Source organism: Emys orbicularis, chromosome 25 (assembly GCF_028017835.1).
Source record: "Emys orbicularis isolate rEmyOrb1 chromosome 25, rEmyOrb1.hap1, whole genome shotgun sequence".
In the NCBI taxonomy this organism is placed as follows: domain Eukaryota; kingdom Metazoa; phylum Chordata; order Testudines; family Emydidae; genus Emys; species Emys orbicularis.
Window position 1 is genome coordinate 12440246 of NC_088707.1, and position 25558 is coordinate 12465803.

A 25558-nucleotide genomic window follows, 5' to 3' on the forward strand; every position below is an offset into this window, starting at 1 on the left:
CTGGCTGGAGCAGGAGAAACAGATCTCTGCCCTTCCCCCCACACTTGGCAACAGTGCCACGCCAGGTGCAGGACAGAGCCTGGGTTCTGGCCTCTGTCCCAGGCCTCCCGACCTCCCCAATCCCAGTAGCTAGCACCCCACTGGCCTCTCTCTCAAGTCCCCAGCTCAGCTCCCTTTCCCCTATTGAGATGGGCAGGGCTGAGAGAGAGCCCCAAGGGGAGAGGCCACAGCGCATCTGATGCTGGCAGCTGCCCCAGCGTCCTGCTGCCAGGAGGCTGAAAGAGACACCCAGCCCCAGAGCTAACCTGGCGGCAGGCTAGCAAAGCCGTAGGAAACAGCAAACAGGCCCAGAGAACAGGGTTTAATTTCAGAGCAAACCAGGAGAGCCGCTGCCCCCCCAGGAGACCAGACAGCGGAGATGAGACAGCCCCAGAGACAGGGACGCCTCCCCCTGCCCAGCTTTAGCTCCTGCTTTCCCAGCGAACCCCGGCGCCGTCTACAACCAGTGCAGGAAGCCCCTGCTCTGGGCCAGGCCGCGGACTGCACAGGGGTTGACCCAGCCCAGGACGCCTGGCTGAAAGCAACCATCACCTCCTGGCCCTGCTCTGTGGGAGACCGGGACACGCCCGCAGTGGGGTGCGGTTGGCAGGCGGGTGTACAGAATGCGGCCGTCTCACTGGGGAGTCTCATCACATCTGTCAATTCTGGGCGGGCAACACAGAAGCCACATGACCAGGGCTAACCAATCGTCTGCCGCACAGCAAGCCTGGGAAGGGCAGTGGCGCCACGAAGCTGAGGCTGGCAGGGCCGGTTCCCACGAGGCTGCAGACAGGAAGTGGCTCCATGGTCAACAGGAAATGACCTCTTATGATCCAGAGCGTGACTCCCTCCTCCTCTGGCTGAGGAGCCAGGGGCTCAGAACAGGGTCAGGTTGTCCAGAGTCACTCGGAGTCGGGGCCAGGGCTGGCACATGGGCTGTCCAGCCACCCCAACCTGGTGCATGGTGCCGGCCGTGCCCAGCCCTCGGGGGCAGAGTCCTCACTTGCGGCGCCGTCTCGTCTTCTCTTTGCCTTTCTGAGCCCTCATGTCCTTCTTCATGCGGCTGTCCACCACCTTGAAGTGTCCCTTGACCCCCGCGGGGCGCCGCACACGCCGGCCGACCCCCTTCTTGGCTACCAGGTAGGTGACCTCCCGCTTCTCCTTCCCCAGGCCGGCCTTCTTGTAGATGCTGCCAGAGGAGAGGGGAGAGAGGTCAGAGCAGAGACCCTCCCTCCCGGCCCCTGGCCAGCCCAGGGGGTGTCAATGTGACAGCTGCTGGGAGCAACTCCCAGCCCTGGACTCCACACGCTTCCTGGGGCACAAACAGCACTGGGCTGAGCGCCCGTCTCCACAGCCCTGGGAGCTGCCATGCCCTCCGGGGCCACAGCCTCAGAAAAATATGGGGACCCCCTTCCTGTCTGACCCCCGCCACCTCCCCGCCTTTGTTCTCAGCTGCCTCTTCAACCCCCGTCCAGCCAGCCCCCCCGCTCTCCCATGTCACTGGCTGCACGACCCTCTTCTCAGAACCCCCGGCTCAATGCCACTGCCTAGCATTGGTGCCCCGAGCAGCGGGGGCCTGGCCAAGGCAGGGGTGGGAAACTCCTGATGCGGCTCTGGAAGCCTGCCTGGCCCCATGGCCGTATGGCGGCCTGGCCCCATGGCCGTATGGCGGCCTGGCCCCATGGCCGTATGGCGGCCTGGCCCCATGGCCGTATGGCGGCCTGGCCCCATGGCCGTATGGCGGCCTGGCCCCATGGCCGTATGGCGGCCCGGCTTCTGTTGTTCTGAGAGATCCGACCACCCCCTGCCCATGCCGTAGATCCCCACATCGTAACTCACCTGCGGAGCTGGGCCACCTTCTCACGCTCCGAAATATCCACTGTGCTCACCACAGCCTCCGCCTTCTTCTTCATCTGCTCCATCTTCTTCAGCAGCTGGGGGGGAAACGGGAGAGGTCAGGGGGTGGCTGGGGGGCCCGGCCAGGCAGCGAGAGTAGAGGGTGGGGGATGGGAAACCCACCCAGGGACGCCGGCCATGCGGCTCACTTACCCGCCGCTTCTTCCGGGCCTTGGCCTCTGCCACCTTCTTGATGGGGCGGGCGTTGATCTGGCGCCAGCGCTGCCGGTATTCCTCCACCGTCTGCCGGTCCAGAGGCAGCTGCTTCCGGCGGTGCTGCTGCTCTTCCTGCTGGAACCACTCGGGCAGCTCCCCCTCCTCCTCGTTAAAGGCATACCTGGGGGAGGGGTGCCCAACAGGTGAGGGCAGGCCCCAGGGACAGGCACAGGCCTGGCCCCTCCTCCCCCCATCCTTGGGGCTAACGGACAGAAGAGACACCACCCCCACAGGAAGTGACTGCCGGACACAGCTCACACCCACAGGGCAGGAGAGGGGTCAAATGAGGGATCCCCCTTTCCGCAACACAGCCTGTTCTCTCCCCAAGAGTGAGAAACCAAGGGGGGCTGGGCCCCTCAAAATCACAGCTGACCACGCCCCCCCCCCCCAGGGCCTGCCCCGGCCACCGCCCCACGCTGCCTGCTGCCCCCGGTACCTGTTGAAGGAGTTGTCAATCAGGTCCCGCTTGGCTTTCCTGGAGGTGGCAATGACAGACCCCAGCGCGAGCCCCTCTGCATCCAGGACACGGGCTCTCTTCACTGGGGGGAGAAGACGAGCACGTTAGGGCTCAGGCTGCTACAAACCCTCCCACCTGCCCCTGGCGTCTCCGTATACGAAACCGGTCGCTCCTGAAGGCATTGTGCACCAAACCACTACCAATCCTGCACATTTTATTTGTCACATAAATGTGGAGGCTCCAGCCTGGCCGTGGGGAGCAGAGGCCTCTGGCTGCAGAGGTGGCAGATCACCCTGCAGCTCCCCTGGGACATGGACTTAGCGGTGAGGCTGCACCCAACCCTGACGCAGCACAAGGACCAGGCCTGCCCCAGAAACACCCCAGGGCCCTGCCCCTCCATTCCCGGTGGGGGGAAGCAACACTCAGCAGGAGGGTCTGGGTATGGGGGCGGTCTGGATGCATGGCGGTTGGGCGGATGGGGGAGCAACTCCCTGTACATGGATCCGTCCCCCAGCAGCTGAGGAGCGGCGGGTGCAGGACACGCAGGTGGTGGGGGGAGTTTGCAGAACTTCCTGCAGCTGGGGGAGGCTCTGACAGCCCCGAATGCTGTGCAGGGAAAGAGGAAGTCCCGTCCTCCCCAGCCCAGCTGGGACTAGCAGCTGAGCCCAGCGCAGGGTAGGAGCCACCAGCCAGGTTTTCCCCAGTCCCACCCCCTGCCCCACAGTGATTTACCTCTCTGCCGGCTGCCCTGGGCACCCGAAACATATTGCTGGGGAGGGTCACATGACCACTCTTGGGGCTTCCCTTTGCTTCCCCGTCAGAAAGTCATTTTTCTGCAGGGAAGCAAAGAAATCTGTGGGGCACATAAATTCTGCGCATGCGAAGTGGCACAGAATTTCCCCAGGAGTAGAAACCTCCATGGCCTTATGCCCCTCTCCCGCCAGCTGGGCCTGTGCCCACCACCTAGCCCTGAGCTCCATGCTGGTGTCCAGAGGTGCAGACACCCCAGCAGAGCTGCCTTTCCCTGCACACAGCCCCCACTCAACTCACCTGGGTCCTCAATGGGCACCACTTCAAAGCCACCTGGCTCGGCGAGCGCCCGCTTCCTTCCCTTCTGCGATGTCTCCCTGGGGGGGAAGAGAGGAACGGTCACTGCTGCTCATGCAGCGCCCCCCAAGGCGACGGTGCTCAGGACTGGGCGGGAAGGGCAGCCCCCTCCCAGCTCATCCCTCCCACTGCATAGAGTCCAGGGGCCCGGGCCCCCTGTTACCCCCCCCCATCGGGCAGGCCAGCGACCCCCGTTTGCTCACCTCTCCTCGTCGCTGCTGCTGTCAGAGTCCTCCTCGCCGCTGCTCCCCCCGCCCTGGTCTTCGCTGGGACCAGCCCCCACGGCTGCCCTGGGCCCCACCTCCACTGCAGCTGCCTCCTGGGATGGGGGCAACTTCTTCTGCCCCTTCCCCTTCACGTTCCCTGGGTGTGACAAGCAAGGCCAGTGGGTGAGGTGGACTGGGGCGCCGCAAGGGAGCTCACAGCTGGGAGGGGCATCGCATCTGATAAGGGGGAATCCTGCTTCCCAGGGGCCCCAGCCACGAGGGCTGGATGGACAGCCTGGGGCCGGCCTGCTACCTTCAGGGGAACGGCGCTCTGCCCCGTTTGGCGGGGCCCCTTTCCCTGGGGAGGCTGAGGCAGGGTCGAGCTCGTCTTACGAGCCGCTCCTCCCATTCAGTCGGTCCTGAGAGCAGGTCAGGGAACCAGGGCTCCAATTGCTTCTGTGACCCCGTGGCCAGTTCCTCGCCTGGACAATGGGGGCCCAGCTCCCTCCCAGGCTTGGCTGCCAAAAACATACAGCTAAGAGTAGCATAAAATCCCTCCTTTACCTGTAAAGGGTTAAGAAGCTCAAATAACCTGGTTGGCACCTGACCAAAAGGACCAATAAGGGGAGAAGATACTTTCAAATCTGTGGGGGACGGTTTTTGTTTTGGGTTCCTTTGTTCTCTCCAGGTCAGCGAGGAGCCAGGGCAGGGAAAATACATCTCCCTAAGCCATATCTGAACTAAGCATCTAGTCTTGCAAAAATGGTAAGTAATAGCAAAGAAATGCGTTAAATTATCTTTTGTTGTAGCTTGTGAATTTTCCCTGTGCTAAGAGGGAGGTTTATCCCTGTTTTTGTAATTTTAAAGTTTTGCCTAGAGGGGAAATCCTCTGTGTTTTGAATCTTTTTGTTACCCTGTAAAGTTATCTTCCATCCTGATTTTACAGAGGTGATTCTTTTATCTTTTTTCTAAAATAAACTTCTTTTAAGAACCTGATTGTTTTTCAGTGTCCTAAAGACCCAGGGGGGTTGATCTGTGCTCACTTTGTAACCAATTGGTGAGGATATTATTCTCAAGCCTCCCCAGGAAAGGGGGTGTAGGGGCTTGGGGGGATATTTTGGGCTCCAAGTGGCCCTTCCTGAATGTTTGTTTAAATCACTTGGTGGTGGCAGCAATACCAAGGGCAAGGAAGGAATTTATGCCTTGCGGAAGTTTTAAATCTAAGCTGGTAAAAATAAGCTTAGGGGCTTTTTCATGCGGGTCCCCACATCTGTACCCCAGAGTTCAGAGTGGGGAGGGAACCCTGACAGGCGCCACCCCCAGGGACAGCCGGCCCCGTGCACGCCACGGCCCCCTTCTCACCTGGCGGCGGCTCCTTCCTCTCGGACAGCGCCTGCGCCTGGCTGATCTCCAGGGCCTCGTCCACATCGTCCTCAATGCCGGCAAAGACCTCCTAGGGACAGGGAGGGGTTGGTCAGAGGGCAGGGCTGAGCTGGTGGGAGGTGGGGGGGCAGCAGGAGACACATGAATGGCAGGGAGCTGGCAGGGATGGGGGTTGGGGGAGACACGTGGGGAGCTGGGAGGAGGGAGCGAGGGGATGTTTGAGGTAAGGACGCAGGCCCTCGTGCGTGGGCTGTTTTCACTGCGCTCCCCCCTCTCCCCCCATCCTTGGGGTCCCTGAAGCCCACGTGGGGAGACTCTGGCCCCTGTAACTCCCCAGCCCCAGCCAGGCCTCCCTGGGGGAGCTCAAGAGTCTCCTGCCAGCCATTAGCACCACGGCTCACACGCACTGTGCTGCCACCAGAGGGCGACAGGCCAGAGCCAGCGCAGACCTTGCTCCAGCCAGCAGAGGGCAGGTGGGCCCAGGTGAGGCTGGAGCCGCTGCACAGGGGCTGGGACACCCCCCACCTCGGGGCCTGGCACTTCCCGGCCAACTGGGGCACTCACCTTCCCGAACCACAGGTTGGTCTGCCTCTCCTCCAGCACCGACTTCTCCTCCAGGGGCACCAGCAGGGGATTCTCCTCCCCCTCCTCCTCTGCCAGCTGCTGGAAGGTCCCTCTGCAACACAGCCAGCCGGGCACGCTCAGCCCCGGGGCCACGGACCGGGGCCCGGTGGGGGTAGCCGGGCACGCTCGGCCCCGGGGCCACGGACAGGGGCCCGGCGGGGGCAGCCGGGCTGCCTGGCACAGGGCTCCCTGGGGAGGGGCACTTAGCTGCCCACCTGGCTCCAACCCCTGGGAAAGGGGCAGAGCCTCCTACCGCAGTGGTGCTGCGAGGGTTAAGGGCCAGGCAGGCTGACCCCGTCCACCTGGTCATCACCCCAGCCAGCCACAGCGCCCCCTACTGGGAGCCCAGAGTAGAGAGGCTGTCGTTTGCCCAGCACCCCTCATGGCCATGGCCCTACCAAATTCACATCGTTTTCGTAAATTTCACTCATAGCGTTTTTAAAAGCTTGACTGTCCCGGTTTCAGATACGTAAATGTCACGGTGTTGTAACAAAGCATGAACATGTATTTAAAAATGGCAAAAGACGTAAAGCCCATGCCAACTCCCCCCCAAAAAGTGACGACCCCCCAATACCATGCCACCCTCACTTCTGTTCTGCCTTCAGAGCTGGGAAGCCAGCCAGCAGCCGCCGCTCTCCAGGCAGCGCAGAAGTAGGAGTGCCGATGCCACGCCCCCCTCCCGGGTCTGGAGCCGTTTGTGAAACGCTGCTTAGGGTAAAAGTTCACAACAGACCAGATGTTATTACAGGGGAGACCAGATTTCATCGTCTGTGATGCGGTTTTCACGGCCCCGAAGCTGCTCCAACCGGGGGGAGTTTACTGCAGCTGCCAGGATCCCTCACCTGCCCCCCGCTCCCCACAGAGGCTCTGACCTCTTTGGGCCCAGCCCCCGCTTGGCTTCCTGCAGCCGCTCCTCGATGTCGGCCAGCTCGTCCGAGTCCAGGTCGCTGGCCAGAGACACGTTGTCCGCGTCATCCTGCTCCGAGAGGGCCACGTCGTCGTCCTCATGCGGCGCCTCCAGGAAGGCGTCCGCAGACGCCATATCGCCCCTGGCCACCTCGTTCAGCAGCTGAGGAGCAGGGAGCGTGGGTCAGGAGCCAGGCCCCACAGAAATCAAATCATCCCCTGCCGCTCTCCCAGCCCAGCCCCCCCCGGCCTCGCCAACACCCCTGGAGTGCCCCCACCCACCACTCTCCTAGCCCCGCTCACTCCCCTGTAGCCTGCCCATTTCCCGAGCCCCCCCAACCCCCCGGCTCTGCCCCGAGCAGACATGGGCCGTCACGCCGGTGCGGAGCCAGCTGCTGCCCCCGCAGCCTCACCCGGGTCTTGCCGATGGTTCGGAGGGAGAACATGCCAGTCTCGCCCTCGTCCGCGATGGAGACGCCGGGCAGGTCCATCTTCAGCTCGATGCGCTCGCGCTGCTTCCGCTGCTCCTTCAGGATCTTCTTCTTTTTCCTGGGGGGATCCCCGCCGGGGTGTGTGTGTGTGTGTCACGCTGCAGCCAGAACCCCACAGCTGCCATCACGGGGATGGGAGCCCGGCTGCCCCATCCTGCCTCCCAGCAGGCCTGTCTGACTGCCCCCACCCCAAATGGAGACCCCTGTGCTGGGGGGCTGGGCCCATAACTTTCACAGCTGGGCAGTCATGGGGGAAGGGGCACCATCCCCCCACACCTGAGGGCACCCATCACGGTGCCTCCCTGAGTGCTGGGGCAGAGCACTGGGCAGCCCCAGGGGCAGCATGGCTGCCACCAGGCAGTGAGCTCCAGCTGCTGCCGGGGACACATGGAGCCGGGTCTCTCGGCGGGCGGGGGTGTGTCAGAGCAGGCCTGGCTGGCAGGACTGCTGGGTTCTATTCCCAGCTCTGCTGCAGACCACGGGAGCTTGGGCCAGTCACTCCCCTCAGGGCCTCTGCTTCCCTCCCATGCTGGGGTGGGCGAGCGTCTGAGCCAGGCTGGGGCTGGGGTCCTGAGCCCAAAGGAAACTGCTCCCAGAAACAGTCCTGAGAGAAGGGGGTCAGGGAGAGGCGCATGGGGGTACTCTGGGTGTGACGAAGTGGGGGGTTTTCTTGTTTTCTGTGGAGTTTCAATGGTTTGCATGCAGAGGGGGTGGGACTCAGTTTCCCTGGGTATTACTGGTTTAACGAGGTGAGGGGAGAGGGAGTTTGTTTTGGAGAGGACTTGGGGACCCAACCAATGGCCGGGAGGATGGATACCCCAGTGACCGGTGACCTGGCGACCCGGAGGCCCAGCTGAGGAGATGCAGCCGGTTCTGGCCAGTGGGCGGACAATGGGCTGCAGAGTGAGGACCCAGTGACCTAACCAGCCGGTTCCAGACAGAGGACAGAACGGAGAAGAGGAGTCCCCAGTTTACGACCCTGTTTACCTGGAGAGAAGACAATGGACAGAGGCGGGGCCTGAGGCCGGTGATCTCAGATGCCCAGCTGGGAAGCAGGGGCTGGAGAGGGGGAGTAGGCAGAGCCCACCTGGATGCAGAGAGACTGGGATGTGCTGGCCTGAGGGAGGCCAGGCCTGAGGCCCTGAGAGTTTCCTGTGCTGTGTTCAACCCTCAATAAACCCTCCTGTTTTATGCTGGCTGAGAGTCACCCCGGTATAGAGAACAGGGTGGCATCAACTCCTTCGGGGGTGAAGGCCCGGGGGGTCCAGAGCGAGTGGACTCCCTGAGGGGGTCCACGGCGAGAAACAGATGTGCTAAGGCTCTGAGAGGTACAGCTCCAGGAGGTGGAGGGTCCTGACCCCGAGAGAGAGTGGACCCCCGAGAAGGGCTGTCTCACTAACAGGGGCACCCCCCACGGACCGCACGGGGCCAAGAGTGGGCACGATCTGTGAGTCCGTGACACAGGGCAAATAGGGGTACCGATGGGGGGAGGCACCCTGGGAGAGCCTCCTGCAGCATTTCTGCTGGCTGGACACCCCAGCCCAGCTGAGGACGGGCCCATCACATGCCCGTAGCAGGAGCACTGAGGTTCCCCCACCCCTGGGTGCCCAGATCCCCTTGCTGGGGAGGGCAGCACTCACCTCTTCAGCTCAGCCACTTCCTCTGCCTTCAGTTCCGCCAGCCTCAGCTCCATCTCCTCCTCCTCTGCGGCTCCATCCCCAGCTGCTCCCGACGTCTTCACGGCCTCCTCCTCGCCACCCTCCTCCTCCTCGCCAGAGCTCAAGCTGCCAGAAGATGGAGTCACTCAGCCTGGCCCTGCCCCACCCAGCCAACCCGGGGCCAGGCTCCCCAGCGCCACCAGCTGGCGGGCACGAGCTACGGAGTGCCCCCTGGTGTGCGTGGAGGGGGCAGTTGCAGATTTTGGAAACCACTTTTCTCCTCCTACCTGATGTCCAGCTCCTTGGCCTGCTCCTTCAGCTTCCTGGCCATAAAGCGACGCAGCTTAGTCCTCCAGTTCAGCAGGGCCCTGAGCAGAGAGGCAGCGAGTTAGAACTACCTGCCCCAGGCAATGCCGGACTCCCCAAGCCCAGGCCGCATGCCCCCCTCCCCCCACCCCTCCCAGGGTACCTGAGCTCCTTGCGGCCCAGCACGCGGATGTCCCGGCAACACTGGCGCAGCTCCTCAGTGGTGGCGCTGTGCCGCTCCAGCTCGCTGTCCCCCAGCGTGATCTGCACAGGAGCCAAAGGGGAAAGGCTGCAGCTGTCTCCTTCCCGAGACCAGCAGCCCTCGCAACTCTTCCCCTGCCCCAAGCCCAAGTCCGTGGGTCCCACCAGCAAGCCCCTGGGTACTGTTAAGTGCCCTGCCGGTGTCCAGCAGAGGGGCTGAGCCAAGCCCAGGCTGTGGGCCCTCCCTGCTCCGCTCCCACGGGGCTGGCCTGGCCCTGGGCACTCACCTCATTGGCCTTGGAGAGGAAATCCACAGGGTTGGGGGCCTTGAGGAAATCCATCAGCGTGAAGCGGTGATAGAGCGTCGTGTCACCTTCTGCGTATCCCTCCGCCTGCGAGACGGGAGGACGGGGTCAGAGCCGTAGATTCACGGCAGGGGCCATTAGATCAGCTAGTCTGAGCTCTGGCCTAGCCCAGCCATTTCACTTCCCCCCTCGCACCCACATGGAGCCCAACGGCTTGTAGTGCCCGAAGCTCCTTCCAGAAGCCTCCAGCCTGGAGCTGACGACACCGAGATGGGCCCCCCCCTTCCCCAGGCAGTTTGTTCCAATGGCCAATCGCCCGCTCAGGGAACACGTCCTGCCTCATCTCTAACTCGAACGTGTCTAACGTCAGCTTCCAGCCAGGGGTTCTTGTTCTGCCTGTCGCCCTTAACGAGCCCGTTAGTCGCCGGTATTTTCTCCCCATCAAGATCAAATCACTGTCGTCAAGTCAACTCTCAGTCCGCTCTGTGATCAGCGAAACATACTGAGCTGTGTGTGTGTCACTCTCCGGCCTGTTCGCCAGCTCCCGAATCGGTTTTGTGGCTCTTTTCTGCACCCTCTCTAAAAAGTCAACATCCTTCTCAAATGCAGACCCCAGACCGGGGTGCGGTCTCCAGCGTCGGTCCCAGCAGCGCTGTACCGAACTCTGCTCCGACTCCCCTTTTCACACAGCCACGGGTCACGTCAGCATCGCCCCGGGAGCTCACGGGCAGCTGCTTGTCCACGAGGACTCCTAGGTCCTGTCCAGACTCCCTGCTTTCCAGGACGCAGGCCCCCATTCCGCAGGTACGGCCCTAGACACGACCTTGCCTTTGGCTGTATTACAACACCTGGGGCCTCACTCCACAAATCTTTGGCTCAGTTGCACATTTGCTATTTGCTTCCAGACTGATGAAAATGTTGAATGAGGTCAGGCCTAGTACCAGGCCCTCCTAGCGTAATAGGCCTATACCAGGGGGCGGCAACCTTTCAGAAGTGGGGTGCCGAGTCTTTATTTATTCACTCTAATGTAAGGTTTCGCGTGCCAGTCATACATGTTAACGTTTTTAGAAGGTCTCTTTCTATAAGTCTATAATATAGAACTAAACTATTGTCGTATGTAAAGTAAATAAGGTTTTTAAGATGTTTAAGAAGCTTCATTTAAAATTAAATTCAAATGCAGAGCCCCCTGGACCGGTGGCCAGGACCCGGGCAGTGTGAGTGCCACTGAAAATCAGCTCGCGTGCCGTTTTTGGCACGCGTGCCATAGGTTGCCTACCCCTGGCCTATACCATTGCTAGCATTTATTTTGTTCCTAATAGCCTTAAACTTTTTATTGTCCTTAGCTATGAAAGCCAGGGAGTTTACCCTGATCTCTTTAGTTTCCCTTATCAACTTTCTACCCTCCATAACTTCTAATTTATAACCATTGCTATGCATTTCCCCTTTTTTCCATGTGTTATCTATTACTTTTTTATGTCTAATGGTCACTTTCTCTTCACCACTGAACCAGGATGGGATTTTAGGCCATGTTCTTTCTTGACTGTAGAATCATGACTTTTTGGTCATGCAATACACCCTTTTAAAAGGGCTCCCAATTTTCATTAATTTTCCTGCCTACATTTTTCCTCCCAGGCAATTTCACTCATAGTTTTCCTCGGCTTTGGGAAATTAGCACGTTTGAAGCGCCAAGCATATACATTACTAGCCAGACGGGATGAGTAAGCAGCAGGCTCCACTCGGCAGGGTCCAAGCGCCACAGCCTCCCCCAGCCCCACTCTAAACTGTGGACCCCTCTCCTCATCCCTGGGGGCTGCTCTCCCTGCCCCAAAGGGCCTCCCCTCACAGCCAAGCCCCCCGGACTGCTCACTTGTACCTTTGGTTTCTTTTTGGTCACCAGCTCGCTCACAGATTTGGCCTGAATCTCAACTTCCTTGAAGGCAAATTTGGGATCAAAGAATTTGCTGTCAATTTTATCTGGGGACAGATATCCTGGGAGAGGGAAAAGGAAAGGATTAGAGGTGTCAGCCAGCAACCCCCACTCCCTTCCCACCCAGCAACCCCCGGCCCCAGCTCACCCTGGCAGACGACGAAGATCTCGGCCGACTCGTTGCGGGAGGCCTGCGGCTTGGTGGCCTGCACCTTGCGAAACAACTGCTGGAAGATCCACAGGAGGGGCTGGTAGTCGCGGGAGCGGAAGACTTTTGTGATGAACCAGCCGCCCTTGGAAAGGAATTCGCAGGCCAACTTCAGGGCCATGAGCGTCAGGTTGGCTGGAGTGGAGAATGGAGATGGATCAGCGCCAAAGCCAACCCCGTTGAGCCTTCACTCCCAGTGGTTCCAAGCGCGGCAGACCGGGGCATGGCTAGGGAGCAGGATCCAGCTTGATTCTGGTTCCCACGGTGCTTGTCGTGGTACCTGAGGGGAAGGATGGGGCAGGGGGCGGGGCGGACTCAGCCCTGGGCCTGCTGAGGAGACAACCCCACAGGCACTCGCCTGGCGCGGCGTGTTCCTTTCCCTCCCCTGGGGCGTCTGTCTGACACTTCCACGGGGCCCAGGCCTCCTGCCGCTCTCTGCTCTGGAGCACACGACCGACAGTGCTGGGTCCCGATCCCTCGTAACTGGGCCGGCCCCAGAGGGCCCTTTGCTCCTGCACTGGGGGCGATGGGACACAGGACTGCTGAGCTGGACCCGGGGAGCTCCAGGGATGGAGCTGAACCCTCGGCTGTCACAGGGACCGGGGCCGCCAGGCGAGGGGGGAGGTACCTTGGGAGTACGCGTCATGCACCCAGCTGGCCCCCACATTGGGGGCCCCGTCGTTCAGCACCACGTCCACCTTCCACGTCTGCAGCTCCTTCCGCACGGCCTGGGGGGCGAGGGCAGGGGATGAGCCTGGGACACCCTCCCTGCCAGGACAGCCCCCCTCACATTCGCTGCAGCAGAGTGGGGGAGGGGGGCGAGGGCACAGTGAGCCTGCCGCCCCCCACGCCAGGCCTCCCCTCCAACCCCCCAAGACCAACGCTCCCTCCAGCCTACAGAACCTGCGACCCAGGGCTGAGCCAAACCCAAGGGTCCTACCCACTCCCCCCAAGGAAACCGGGGTGGGTGGCTCAGGGATCCCACCGCAGAGAGGCCTCTGGGGGGCGGGTGAACATGATGCCCCCCCCATCCCCCCAGAAACAGGGCCGGGGGAGATGCGCTAAAGTGTCCGGCTGTCGGGGTTCAGGAGGCATTGTGGGGTGGGAATTACCTGCCGACACTTCTCCGTGGTGATGTCCTCCTGCAGCGTCACCACGTTGGGGATGGGCTTAATGGGGACCAAATCCACCCCTAGGAGAGAGACACTCAGCATCTGCCAGACCCCCTCCCCCAGCGGGGGTGCTGCCCCATTCTCAACAGCCCCCAACTCCCATGAGGGGTGGCGCTCGCCCAGCCATCAGGAGGGACAGTGTCCACTTCCCAACCACCCCCCCGGCGACTGCCCCTTCTCTCCTGGGCCCAGCCCCCCAGGCATCCTGTCCTGCCCTCCCCCCGCTCCCTCCTCACTCACCAATAATGAGGCTGGAAACTGGCATGAACTTGGAGGCCACCTGCAGCCTGTGGAGAGGAGAGAGGGCCAGAGACAGTGTAAGTCCTCGCCCCCCATAATGACCCACACGGGTCCCCCCGCTTCCCCCAGCACCATCATGGGAAAGGAGACGAGCCCCACGGGACTGACTCTGACAGAGGAGAAACCCAGGCAGGGCAGGGCTCTGCGCCCACCCCCTGGGGCCTGGCACCCTGACGAGTCTACACAGCCCACGGATACGGCTGTTTGGGGTCACCCCCACACCAGGCTGGGCCGAGACTGGGTGGAGGGCACAGTGTGGGGGTCCAGCTTGGAGGGCCTGGTAGCGTTGGGAGCTGCTCCCCCGACTCACAGCAGCCCCTGCCCAGTCCACGCTGCCTCAGCTGGGGACAGATGTGTTACCCTGGAGGGCTCTGCCCTCATCTTTCATGGGGAGACACCTGCGATACCTCACCTGGCGGAGCTCCCTGGGGCTTCAGCCCACACAGGGCCTGCGGGGCAGTATGGGTCCCGTGCTTCCCTATGGGCTGGCAAAGCCCCAGCAGCAGCTCCAGCTTGGGCGCTGATCTCTCGCCAGCCACTGCCTGCTCCTGGAGCCGCCCGCTACAGGACAGTCACCCGGGGCTTGGGGCAGGAGAGTGATGGCGCCCCCTGGAGTCCGACAGGCACAAGGCTCCCCCCTGGCCGCAGCTGGCGATGGCCCCAAGGTTGTTCACCAGCCCGGGGCTGTTGGACAGTGTCTGGTTCTGCCCCCGAGCCATGGAGCCGCCGCACAATTCCTCGTCTGCCCCAAGACTCGGTTCGTTGGCCACCGACGGAGCCCAGGAAGCAGGCAGGGCTGCACATGGGCTCTGGGCCTGCCCAAGGTGTAAGCGAGCGGGCTGGAGCTCTGCCAAGCCAGCCAAGACATTCCCGCCTCCTGTCACCCTGCCAGCCCCCGTTCCAAGGGCCGGCGGGTCCCCTGGGCTCTGACAGGCAGCCGTGGCCCCAGTCACTCACCAGCCGCCAGGGGCCGCGCACAAGTCCAGCAGCGCGCGGGATTTCGGCAGGAACTGGAACTTCCGGTTGAGCTGAATCAGCTTGAAGGAGGATCGCGAGCGAAAGCCTAAAGGGAGGGAGAGTCAGAGCTTTCCGGGGGTCTGGGTGAGTCCGCAGGCGCGAGGGGGGACGTCGCCAGCCCCCAGCAGCTGCTGCAGGGCAGGAAGTGGGGAAAAACGGAACGAGCTGTGGCGGGGATCACAGCCCAGGCCGGGCCCCGCGTGGGAGGTCGCGGCCCAGCAGAGGTAGGATGTGGGTGCTGAGGGGCAGAGACGCCCCCAGAACTCAGCAGATCCCGCCCCTCGCCCCCGCTCACCCGTCTCCTTGGCCAGGCGGTAGAACTTGTCCCGGCGACTCTTCCCCACTTTGCCCTTCTTGCCCATGTTGGGGGGCGAAGGCGCCCGTAGGCTCGCTCAGGCCCACAGGCTCGGCTCGCTCTCCGGCGGGCGGGGGAGCCCCACGAGCTGTCCCAGGCAGCAGTGCACACGCCTTCTGCGGAGAGAGGGGAAGTGGCAGCAGGTTGAACCCAGAGTCCAAATCGCCCCTCATCGGCTCTGAGCACCCCCCGGAGCACGTCACTCACCCCAACGCTCGGCTGGGGGAAGGGAGGCCCCCTCCCATCCCATTCTCTGCAGCTGCCCTCCAAGCCAGACTGCTACCGATCAAGGAGTGAGTAACCACACGACTCCGTCCGAGGCCCCCACAGGGACCCCAGTACCAGCCCCACTCCTGTCTACAGCAGGACAAACCTCTAGATGCATTTGGCAACAAAGAGTTCTGTGGCACCTTATAGACTAACAGATGCAGGCACGTCTGACGAAGTGGGTATTCACCTAAGGTGCCACAGGACTCTTTGTCGCTTTTTACAGATCCAGACTAACACGGCTTCCCCTCTGATTCTAGGTGCATTTAGTGCCCCCGCCCGCTCCAGAAAAAATCCATAGGATAGCAGAATGCCACCTATTACATGGCTAGCTACGGCCCCCTCGCACTGTGACCCCAAGCCCCAGTGCAACCCGCACCCACACCACCTCCCGGAGCAGCAGCTGAGCGGGGCTAGGACTTGTCAGACCCCCAGCCAGCGGGGAGACCAGATCCACACCCGTTGGCTCCAGCCCAACACCCCAGAAACCAAGTCAAAGGGGCGCAGCTCCGCGCACCGCAGGGGTGCCCAGGGGTCAGGACCCAGGGAGGCGAGCAGGCAGCCCGGCTGCCCGCGGGGGGAGGAGGGGCAGCGCCAAGCACCTGGCGAGGCCCCCAGGGACCCAGCTGGTGGCTTCCAGCTGGGGGCAACTTTGGAAGAAATAAATTCCCCCAATTACCCCCGCCCTCCCACTAATCCCCACGCGAGTTCCCCCCAACCCCCGCACCCCCTCCCACCAATCCCCACGCGAGTCCCCCCAACCTCCCCACACCCCTCCCACCTATCCCCCACTCCCAATCCCCACGCGAGTTCCCCCCCCCACTCCCCGCACCCCCTCCCACCAATCCCCACGTGATTCCCCCCGAATCCCTGACCCGACTCACCCCGGCCCCGACCCGGCTACTGGTGCGTGCAGCCTGCACACCACATGCACGCACCAAGCTACTTCCCACACTGCCCCGCGCGCGCCTTCGCTTCCGTTTCCGTCACGACGCTGCCCTGCCGCCATCTTGTGAGTGGCGTCCAGTCGCTGAGGCGGAGCGGGGCCGGCGGGGGAACACGGCGCCCAGGATGACTTAGGGGAACATTCTCCTCAGGGTGTTTTTCCCCTTTTCCCTACAAGGCCGAAGGTTACTGGAGAGACCCTACCAAGATGGCGGCTCAGGACCGGAGGCGGCGGCCATCTTAGGTGTGGTTATTTGAGCCCGGAAGCGTGGTGGGTGTTTTGAGCGTTCATAGAGTCAGAGAAAGGAAATGACGCTTTGGCGCTTCCTGCGCGTGCGCACGGGGGAAAGGGTCGAGGCGGCGGCCATCTTGGATGTGGGCAGATAGCTCCGCTGGTCTATCTACGCCTGCGCAGTGCGCGTCGGTTCCCTGACTGGTCACAGCGCCCAGATGCCGGCGGAGAAGATGGCGGTGGACGGGCCGGAGCAGGTGAGAGACCCCGGGGGGAGTGGGGTGTGGGGCGGGGGTGGCTGAGGAGCGGCGCAGCCCGGCCGGGCGGAGGGGGCTCGTCCTGCCCTCGGGGCGGCTCCGCGGAGCCGGGGGCCGCGTTCTGCTGAGTCAGGCCGGGGGGGCGCAGGGGGGGTCTAGGGGAGAATCGGTGGTTGGGTGATGCGAGGGAGGGGGGATAGTGGGGAGGGATCGGGGGCGGGGAGGTGGGATGGGAGGGAGGAAGAGGGATGCGGGGATCCCGGACCGGGAGGAGGGATGGGGCGGCAGGGGGAGGGGAGTCGTGGGTGAGGGAGGAAGAGGAGGGATCAGGGGCGGGGGGGAGGTGGGATGGGGGCCGGGGGGGGGGAGGAAGAAGAAGAGGGATCGGGGGCGGGGAGGTGGGATGGGGGCCGGGGGGAGGAAGAGGGATGGGGGGTCCGGGACGGGGAGGAGGGATGGGGTTGGCTGGGGGAGGAGAATCGGGGGCGAGGGAGGAAGAGGAGGGATCAGGGGCGGGGGGGAGGTGGGATGGGAGGGCGGAAGAGGAGGGATGGGGTGGCAGGGGGAGGGGAGTCGTGGGCGAGGGAGGAAGAGGAGGGATGGGGGCGGGGGGGGGAGGAAGAAGAAGAGGGATCGGGGGCGGGGTTTGTTGCAGATGCTTGTGCAGAAGGGAGGGGGGAACGGTTCTTCCCTCGCCAGTGGGGCCCAGCCCCCTTGGGTGGGCTGCCTTGGATCTCAGTGCCTGCTCCCCGGGCGGTGGGGCTGGGTCCCCTTCCCGTGGCCCCAGGGCTGGCCACAGAGCTTCTCACACCCACCAGCTCCTGTCCGCTTTGGATTCTTTGCCTGCGATTGGAGCAGCCGGGTCCCCCGAGAGTTTGGGGGGCTCCCCGGAAGCGAACAGAGCCCCGGCCTGCACCCGCCTTGTGGAGCTGGGGCTCCTTGGAGCCTGGTGGCTGCAGATGTCACTTTAGTTATGCTGGGGCTGCCTCCTATCCTTTCTGTGCGGAAGGGGCTGAACCTGCCTGCACCAGAAGCTGTCTCTGAAGGCCGTTTGGATGTGAGCGGCGCTGCGCCCCACTCGATCAGAGGGTCTCTGGGGAGCCCTGGGGCTGCCGTCGCCTCAGATCAAGCCTTTGCGGGGCCCTGAGCTCCAGCTGGGCTGTGGCTCAGAGGCTCGAGGGCAGAGGCTCTGGGTTCGCTTGATAGCTGGCAGCCAGCACAGGGGGCTGTTCTGCCAGCCCCGTGGACGCCACCCAGCCTCTGCTCCTCTGGAGAAGGAGCAGCACCTCCCCTCCCGCGGGTAGGAGCCTCCCCCGTTCTCGCGCCGAGGGGCTCCCCTGGGCCAATGGACGTGTGCTCTCTCTGCAGATGGAGATGGATGAAGGCAAAGGGGGGACAGGTCTCCGCCAGTACTACCTGTCCAAGATCGAGGAGCTGCAGGTGAGCTGCGTTGTGGGGGCTCTCTGGCCACAGGGAGTGGGGTCTGGGCTGGGGCACCGGCTCTACCAGGTGGGTGGCCGGCCGGAGGGGCTGGGCTGGGGGTGCTGAGGAAGCGCATTCTGGTTTGCGGCAGGGGTGCTACCATCTCTGCTGGGCAGCTCTTCTAGAAGGCTTCTGAGGGAACCAGCAGCCTCTTCCAAGCGATTCCAGTCCGTGCTCGGTGACAGCATCTCTGTCAGTGGGGCTGGGGCCTCAGAGGGCTCCCAGCGGGAGGTGCAGGTTGGGACCCAAGAACTAGCAGGCAGATGCAGGGCCTTCCTAGGGTGGTGTTTCTTGCCGTCAGTGGCAGGCGTCTCCAAAGCCAGCTGGCCTGACTCTGCGGAAGGCAGGGCTAGAAGGGGCTGTTTTGACCGTTGTTTCTCAGAGCAGAGCGGCGCATGCCCAATAACAGATTGGGAAGGGGGCCCCTTGCCCAGGTTTCAGGGTGTCAGGGTTGGTGGTGGTACCCCCACTCCTGCAGCAGGGACAAAGTGACGAGCAAACCCCTTCAAAGGGGAAATGTTCCTTGTTCCTGGCAGAGAGGGGAGGCCGTTAGTCTGGCTTTGGGTGCAGACCACGTGGTAAGAGACGCTCAGAACTGGGTCCCCTCCTGTTCCAGTGCCGGCTGCTTTCCCGAGCGGTTCACGCTGGGGAGGATTTGGTGCAAGGGCTGCTGTAGTGACGGGCGTGAGGTGGGAACAGTGGCCTAGCGCTCCCCAGGGAGGCACCTGCGCATTGCCCACTGGAGACGCGTGGGCACTTCCTAGCTGCTAGACTGGTGGTTAGCCCATGTTCAGGAGCGAGCCGACCAGAGCGAGGTGCCGTGCTGGGGCCGGTTGTGCAGGGGGACCCCTGGGCTCGTGTGGGCTTATCCCTTCCCCCTCTCCCCAAAGCTCATCGTGAACGAGAAGAGCCAGAATCTCCGTCGCCTGCAAGCGCAGAGGAACGAGCTGAATGCCAAAGGTAGAGCTCCCGCTGGCCTCCCCCGCGCCCGGCTCCCGCTGGCCTCCCCCGCGCCCGGCTCCCGCTGGCCTCCCCCGCGCCCGGCTCCCGCTGGCCTCCCCCGCGCCCGGCTCCCGCTGGCCTCCCCCGCGCCCGGCTCCCGCTGGCCTCCCCCGCGCCCGGCTCCCGCTGGCCTCCCCCGCGCCCGGCTCCCGCTGGCCTCCCCCGCGCCCGGCTCCCGCTGGCCTCCCCCGCGCCCGGCTCCCGCTGGCCTCCCCCGCCCCCTCCACCTTCCCCGCGCTCAGCTCCCGCTGGCCTCCCCCTCCTTGTCCACATTCCCCGCGCTTGGCTCCCGCTGGCCTCGACTGCCTCCCCCGCGTTCCCCGCGTTCGGCTCCCGCTGGCCTCCCCCGCCTTGTCCCCATTCCGTGTGCTCGATTCCCCTTGAATTGGTGCTTTGAAAACAAGAACGTGACGTCCCCTGCCCGGGGGGGCGGCCTGCTGGGTGGGATGCAAAGGGTGTCCAGAGCGTACCATGAGAGGGAGGGTTGGATTGTTCCCCATTCTGCCAGGGAGGGAGGCTGGGTGATCTCTTGGGTTCCCGGGGGTCGCAGCGGGACAGCCGGGCGCCCCGCTCCCCAGGCATGCTCTCCCGGGGATACAAAGGCAGGGTGCTGGCTCTGACCCCTGGCTGAGACGGAAGCCGGCGCTGACTCCGGAGCATGGCTGCTGTGTCCCCGGGGGCTGGGCTGGCGCATGTGAGGAGTTGGCAGCGCCTGCCCCCTCTGAGTTAATGGCCTGCCCTGAAAATGCCCTCTCTGCTTGGGCCCTGAGCGGGGGCCCTCGGAGCGGCGGCTGGCCTGTGCGCCCCGTGGTGGGCAGGCAGGGCTGGGGCTCACGGCTCCTTGTTGCGCTGCAGTACGCCTGTTGCGGGAGGAGCTGCAGCTGCTGCAGGAGCAGGGCTCCTACGTCGGCGAGGTGGTGCGGGCCATGGATAAGAAGAAGGTGCTTGTCAAGGTACGGAGCTGGGGCGCTGCTTCCCAGGGCTGAGCAGTGCCCGGGGTTCGTGGGTGGGTGGCCGGCCAGGCTCATGAGCTCAGGGCAGGGACCAGGGACCGTAGCTGTCCTGGCTGCTGGTGGGCTCACTCCCTGAATGAGCCTGGGGACAGAAACCCCGGGGGCCTGCCCTGGAGCAGGTGGGGCAGGGGGAGGGTGAACTGCCCTCGGGCTGCCAGCACACTGCAAATCCGTGGGGCAGCAAGGAGCCATCTGTCCCCCTCCCAGTGCCGAGGGGTGCTAGACGCTCCCTCCGATGGGGAGGAGAGTCGTTCGAGATGGCCCGGGGGGATGGGCTGAATCCCAGGGGCCGGCTCTGCGGAGAAGCTGGTTACCAGCATGTTTTGTTGGGCTGTGGAACCGTCTCGGCCCAGTGGGCGGGACGGGGTATTAGAAAAGGCTTGAGCAGGAGCAGCCCCCCCCCCAGCCCCTGGGCACTTCGCTGGGCTCTTCTTCCCCCTGGGGGGTTTGTGGGGGCTGTGCCCGCCGGTTGGGGATGAGTGGGTGGGGGGAGGGGGCTGTGCCCACCGGCTGGGGATGGGGGGGGAGGCTGTGCGCACGCGCTGGAGCGGGGCGGGGGGGAGAGCTGCGTGTGCTGCCCCAGCCCCACCCCACAGGTCTCTGCTCTCTGTGTTCCAGGTTCACCCAGAAGGGAAGTTTGTGGTGGATGTTGATAAAAACATTGACATCAATGATGTGAGTACCAGGCCCCCGGTGAACCCACCCCTTGGAGCAGCGCGCCCCGTGCGGGGGGAAGAGGGGGGCAGCTTGGCTGCAGCTGCCTTCCCTTGTGCCAGTCGTCACCAGCCTGCCGGGGGCAGCAGAGGTCCCACCAGCTGCTGCTGCCCAGCCCGGCCACGCCCCTGCCCCAGCAGCTGCCCCGCGGCCCAGCTCTTGCTGGGGAGGTGCCCAGGCTGGGTGCATAGGCCGGGGCGCTGCGAGTGCTGAAGGTGAGGGGGGCCGGCGGTGAGCTCCTGCCCGTCTGTCTCCACAGGTGACCCCGAACTGCCGCGTGGCGCTGAGGAACGACAGCTACACGCTCCACAAAATCCTGCCCAACAAAGTGGACCCACTGGTGTCCCTGATGATGGTGGAGAAGGTCCCGGACTCCACCTACGAGATGATTGGCGGCTTGGACAAGCAGATCAAGGAGATCAAGGAAGTGATTGAGCTGCCCGTCAAACACCCGGAGCTCTTTGAGGCCCTGGGGATCGCCCAGCCCAAGGCAAGCGCTCTCCGGGGCAGGACTCCCAGCACGTGCCCTGCCACCCGCCACGGGGAGGGGACTCTGCCAGCCCTGGGCAGCTCAGATCTGCTGCTTAGAACGAGCAGAAAACAGCCCTGCACTGCTGGGGGCTGGTGCTCTGCCAGGCTTCCGGGCGAGGCTGGCGGGGAGAAGGGAGCCCTCTCCCTTCCCTGGATGGTTCCCACCACCCCATGGAGCGGGGAGGGGAAGGAGATTCGTTCCCAGTAATGGGGACGACGGAGCACCTCCCACTCTCCCCTGCGACTTGCTCCGGTTCTCTGGCCGTGCCGGGGGAGGGAGCAGGGAACCAGTCACTGAGTGGGTGGGATCCCAGTGCCTGCCAAAGGAGAGGCTCGGCCCCTGTGCACTCCCCTGCAATGCTAGCTGGGGGGAGGGACGGCTGCTCGAAGGGCCTAGATGCTCCCAGTGGGAAGCAGCTGTGACAGCCCTTTTCCCTGCCAGAGCCCAGCACGGCTCCCTGCTGGCAGCTGCAGCAAGGCCAGGGCCAAGGGTGGGTCCGCGTCTCCTGCCTCAGCCCTGCCTGGGGGATGGCAGCTCCTCGCCCATGTGGAGGAGGGGGTGAGCCTCAGGGAATGCAGCAGCTTCCTAGCACAGCGCCCCCTGCTGCCCTTGCCGGAGGAGGCAGAGCTTGAGCAGCCCCCCAGCGAACTGCGTCCTCATGGCACGAATCCTTGAGTGCGCCGCAGGCCTGGTCCGTCCCCACCTGTCCAAAGCCAGGCTCCCCCCATCTGGTGGCACTGGGCATGGCACTGGCAGCTGCTCCCCGGGCGTGTGGTCCTGGACGCATGGTTTGGGCCCTGTCCTACTGGGCCCTGGATGGGGTTTATGAGTAAATCGCCCACTAGGTGGCACCAAATGCCCATGTCTGTGCCGGGCTGTGCAGTGCAGCGCCTGCACCGAGCGCCTTGGCTAACGACGCTGGCCTGGCCGTTGCAGGGCGTGCTGCTGTACGGACCGCCCGGCACCGGGAAGACCCTGCTCGCCAGGGCCGTGGCTCACCACACTGACTGCACCTTCATCCGCGTCTCGGGCTCGGAGCTGGTGCAGAAGTTCATTGGCGAGGGTAAGTGTGGATGTGGGAACTGGGGGGGGGGGGGATGTGAGTTTAACCCCCCCATCCCCAAGCTGTCCCTCTGCGAAGCCCTGGTGGCGGGGCAGGGGGCGGTGTGGCCCCCTCACGGCTGCGGCCATGGGGCCCGTGTTCTTGTTCTGAAGAGCTGGGGCCAGGGGGGATAAAATACAATGGTTACAAAAACCCTACGAAATGGGATTAGGTGCTGTAATGAAATACATTTTTCTCTTTAAAAAGAACATGAAATTATGAAATTCAAGTTGAAATTATCCCGGCCTGTGTTCAGGCCGAAGAGTGTAATTATCAACGTTTCAATAACCAATATGGTGCATCTCAGGAGCTTTCAGAAGGTCCCAATGTCCCGTTGCCCATGTTACAATGGTCAGTCCTCACAATGGAGCGAAGGCTGGTTCTTGACGTCTTTCCAAGTGGCCCAGCCCCAGGGCTGCGCTGACCAGCGCGTAGCAGGAGCTCTCCGTCCCTGCAGTGAGAACGGGGCCTGGGCTCAGCCCTGGGACCGCAGAGCTGGGGGGGGGCTGTGCGCCGTCCTACGGCAGGGCGTTCAGGGGCCCCTCTGCTTTGCCCTCAGGCGCGCGCATGGTGCGGGAGCTCTTTGTGATGGCCAGGGAACACGCGCCCTCCATTATCTTCATGGACGAGATAGACTCCATCGGCTCCTCGCGCCTGGAGGGCGGCTCCGGGGGGGACAGCGAGGTGCAGCGCACCATGCTGGAGCTCCTCAACCAGCTCGATGGCTTCGAGGCCACGAAGAACATTAAGGTGCGTAGAGCCTGGCGTGACTTCTGGCGAGTCTCCCCCCCGGGGCTAGCCCGGCACCCCTCCCCCAGGCTCAGGGGAGGAGGGGAGTCGGCTGCCTCGTTTCCCAGCTGGGAGCTGAAGCCAGGTGGCTTGGCATGGCTGGCCCCCCAAGCCCCTCCCTGCGGGATAAAGCCCCAGCTCCTTTGCAGTGACCGCCTCCTCCCTTGCAGGTTATCATGGCCACTAACCGGATAGACATCCTGGACTCTGCTCTGCTGCGCCCGGGCCGCATCGACAGGAAGATCGAGTTCCCGCCTCCAAATGAAGAGGTAATGGGGGCGTTCCCCTGTGGCGGGCATCCCCCTGCGGGCCAGGGCCAAACTCGGTTTCTGTAGTGTCTGAGTCCCAGCCTGGCCCCACAGACGTTCTCCCCCCCTGACCTCTCGGGTGCTGGCCCCCCTCTTGGCCCTCACCCCCCCTTGCTGGGGCTCTCCCCACAGGCTCGCCTAGACATTCTCAAGATCCACTCTCGGAAAATGAACCTGACGCGGGGGATCAATCTGCGTAAAATTGCGGAGCTGATGCCAGGAGCGTCGGGGGCTGAGGTGAAGGTGAGTAGCTGGGCCTGGAGCTCTACAGGCCGGTGGGACAGGGAGCAGCTGCTCCTGATTAGCTCTGGAGGGGGCTTTGAGCCAGGACTAGCTTCCATTGAGCTGTCACGTGCCTGCTCCTTGCCTGTTCCAGGGGCAGGCTGGGGCCCTTTCGGGCTGTGCTGAGCACACTGGGTTTCCCTGGAGGGATGGAGTGGATGCAGCGGGCAGATCGCCAGGAGACGTACAGGACTCCTCTGTCACATGCTGCCCCTCTACCGGGGAACTACTTTCCCCGTGTGAGGCTGGGGGGGGAGCTGTGCAGAAAGGGGAGTGACTGTTCTTCCTTGCTCTTGTGCCCTTGCAGGGGGTGTGCACGGAAGCCGGCATGTACGCCCTGAGGGAGAGGAGGGTGCATGTTACACAGGAAGATTTTGAAATGGCCGTAGCCAAGGTAAAATCCGCCTCGTGCTGCCCCAGCAGCGGGTGGGGGCGGTGGCTTCAGTGCACCAGGCGCTTTAAGGGACCAACTGCAGGCTCTTCTGTTCCTCTGGGCTGCTGGCCATGCCCCCGGTCCAGCTGGAAGTGGCTGCCCTGCCAAAGAAGGGGGACAGCCCCCCCAGGGACAGAAGGCCAGGGCTGTTCAGAGCTGCAGGGACTGCCAGAGACCAGCCCTGTTCTCCCCGAAAGGGGGGCGGGGGGAGAGACAGGCTGAAGGAATGCAAAGAAATGAGGGGCCCCCAGGAGGTAGATGGAGGCTGCTCATGCACCCGTCCCCATGCTGCCGAAATAAGGGCCCACAATAAAACCCCATGCCCCTTTGGCCGGGAGTTCCACAGGTACCAGCACCACTCAAGTGGTAAAATCAGAAATCCCCCTGGCTCTGCCTCTCCCACCTTCCTCTGCCGTGGCGGGCCCAGGTGCTGGTAGTGTCCCAGTCTGCTCCCTCGGGCAGATCCTAGGCTCCCAGTTTCATGCTGGCCGCTCCGGAACGGCTCTGCCTGTGACCGAGTCGCAGTGTGAAGTCAGAGCAGCGGAGAGGGGAGTTAACTGGCTTTAGAGGCAACCCCTGGGGCCTCCCTTCTGCACAGAGACGCTGCTGCTGTAGGGGGCCGGCCTGGGGCAACCTGCTCCCCAGCAGCTGTTTTCTTCCCCGAGTCTGTGCATGTTGGGGGGTGGGATTTTACTGCTGCTGTCTTTGCCCTGCCTTTGGTGAATGCCAAGGGGACTGCGACCTAGACAGTGCCGCACCCGGGCTTCTGCCCCTGCCCGGAGGGGGCACCAGGAAGGATCCCTGCAAGGCAGGCTCCAGGGGCCCAGCCTGGTTCCTGCCGCGGGTGGGGATCAGGACAGTGGCGGAGGAAGCATGCAGGTGACCTCAGGCTGGGGCTGAGTGCCAGAAGCAGGGCCTAACCCTTCCATTCTCCCCCTACCCAGGTGATGCAGAAGGACAGCGAGAAGAACATGTCCATCAAGAAGCTCTGGAAGTAACCAGGGGCCTGACCCCTTTGTGCTGCTGGGTACTGGCCCCCTCACCTTTTCTTTAATAAAGCTCTGTGCTGGCTGAGTTACCCCCCCAGACTCTGGCTGTTGGGGGGAGGGAGATTAACAGGGGAAAGCTGCCTCTGCTCCTGCCAGCGGCTGGGAACCCTCACTCCCCCTTAGGTTACAGAGCAAGGCGCCTAGGCTGGGTGATGGGGACTGAGCAGCCAGCAGTGAGTTTCCACGTGGCGAAGGCGACACAGCGACCAGCCAGGGCTTGGTGCAGTCTGTTCTCGCCCTGCCTTTAACAGCTGAAGCCCGGGCTCAAGCTGGACTTTGGCCTGCATCCACTGTGGGGATGTGTGGCTGTGGAAGGAGGGAAGTATTGACACTGTTACTCCCTTGGCCTTTGAGCTCCTGTTTCCTGGCTGCAGCCA

The 25558-nt window shown here is 63.5% G+C and overlaps 2 protein-coding genes across 2 annotated transcripts; one reads left to right on the forward strand and one right to left on the reverse strand.

The window, feature by feature from the left end:
* Nucleotides 1–348: 348 nt before the first annotated feature.
* Nucleotides 349–15990, reverse strand: FTSJ3 (FtsJ RNA 2'-O-methyltransferase 3). Its single transcript, XM_065422463.1, has 22 exons — nucleotides 15926–15990; nucleotides 14715–14890; nucleotides 14360–14465; nucleotides 13343–13389; nucleotides 13043–13122; nucleotides 12559–12658; nucleotides 11871–12065; nucleotides 11669–11784; nucleotides 9778–9882; nucleotides 9453–9553; nucleotides 9271–9351; nucleotides 8966–9109; nucleotides 7248–7383; nucleotides 6801–6997; nucleotides 5869–5980; nucleotides 5284–5374; nucleotides 3919–4078; nucleotides 3659–3735; nucleotides 2588–2690; nucleotides 2089–2272; nucleotides 1879–1973; nucleotides 349–1228 (listed from the first exon to the last, which is right to left on the reverse strand). The coding sequence occupies exons 2-22, from the start codon at nucleotides 14779–14781 to the stop codon at nucleotides 1039–1041; spliced, it is 2487 nt and encodes an 828-aa protein (XP_065278535.1). The 5' UTR covers nucleotides 14782–14890; nucleotides 15926–15990; the 3' UTR covers nucleotides 349–1038.
* A 383-nt stretch (nucleotides 15991–16373) lies between these two features.
* Nucleotides 16374–25208, forward strand: PSMC5 (proteasome 26S subunit, ATPase 5). Its single transcript, XM_065422464.1, has 12 exons — nucleotides 16374–16475; nucleotides 17844–17915; nucleotides 18848–18917; nucleotides 19815–19912; nucleotides 20591–20647; nucleotides 20946–21176; nucleotides 22155–22281; nucleotides 22880–23070; nucleotides 23280–23378; nucleotides 23550–23660; nucleotides 24007–24093; nucleotides 25077–25208. The coding sequence occupies exons 1-12, from the start codon at nucleotides 16437–16439 to the stop codon at nucleotides 25128–25130; spliced, it is 1236 nt and encodes a 411-aa protein (XP_065278536.1). The 5' UTR covers nucleotides 16374–16436; the 3' UTR covers nucleotides 25131–25208.
* Nucleotides 25209–25558: the final 350 nt, after the last annotated feature.

Excerpts from the sequence above, each read along its gene's own strand:
- FTSJ3 (XM_065422463.1), bottom strand. The coding sequence starts at position 14,781 with ATGGGCAAGAAGGGCAAAGTGGGGAAGAGTCGCCGGGACAAGTTCTAC. Across the intron at positions 13,390-14,359 it reads TGCGCGGCCCCTGGCGGCTG|GCTGCAGGTGGCCTCCAAGT; the intron begins GTGAGTGACTGG and ends TCCTCTCCACAG. Across the intron at positions 2,691-3,658 it reads GGTGCCCATTGAGGACCCAG|TGAAGAGAGCCCGTGTCCTG; the intron begins GTGAGTTGAGTG and ends TTCTCCCCCCAG.
- PSMC5 (XM_065422464.1), top strand. The coding sequence starts at position 16,437 with ATGCCGGCGGAGAAGATGGCGGTGGACGGGCCGGAGCAG. Across the intron at positions 19,913-20,590 it reads AGAAGAAGGTGCTTGTCAAG|GTTCACCCAGAAGGGAAGTT; the intron begins GTACGGAGCTGG and ends TCTGTGTTCCAG. Across the intron at positions 23,379-23,549 it reads TCCCGCCTCCAAATGAAGAG|GCTCGCCTAGACATTCTCAA; the intron begins GTAATGGGGGCG and ends CTCTCCCCACAG.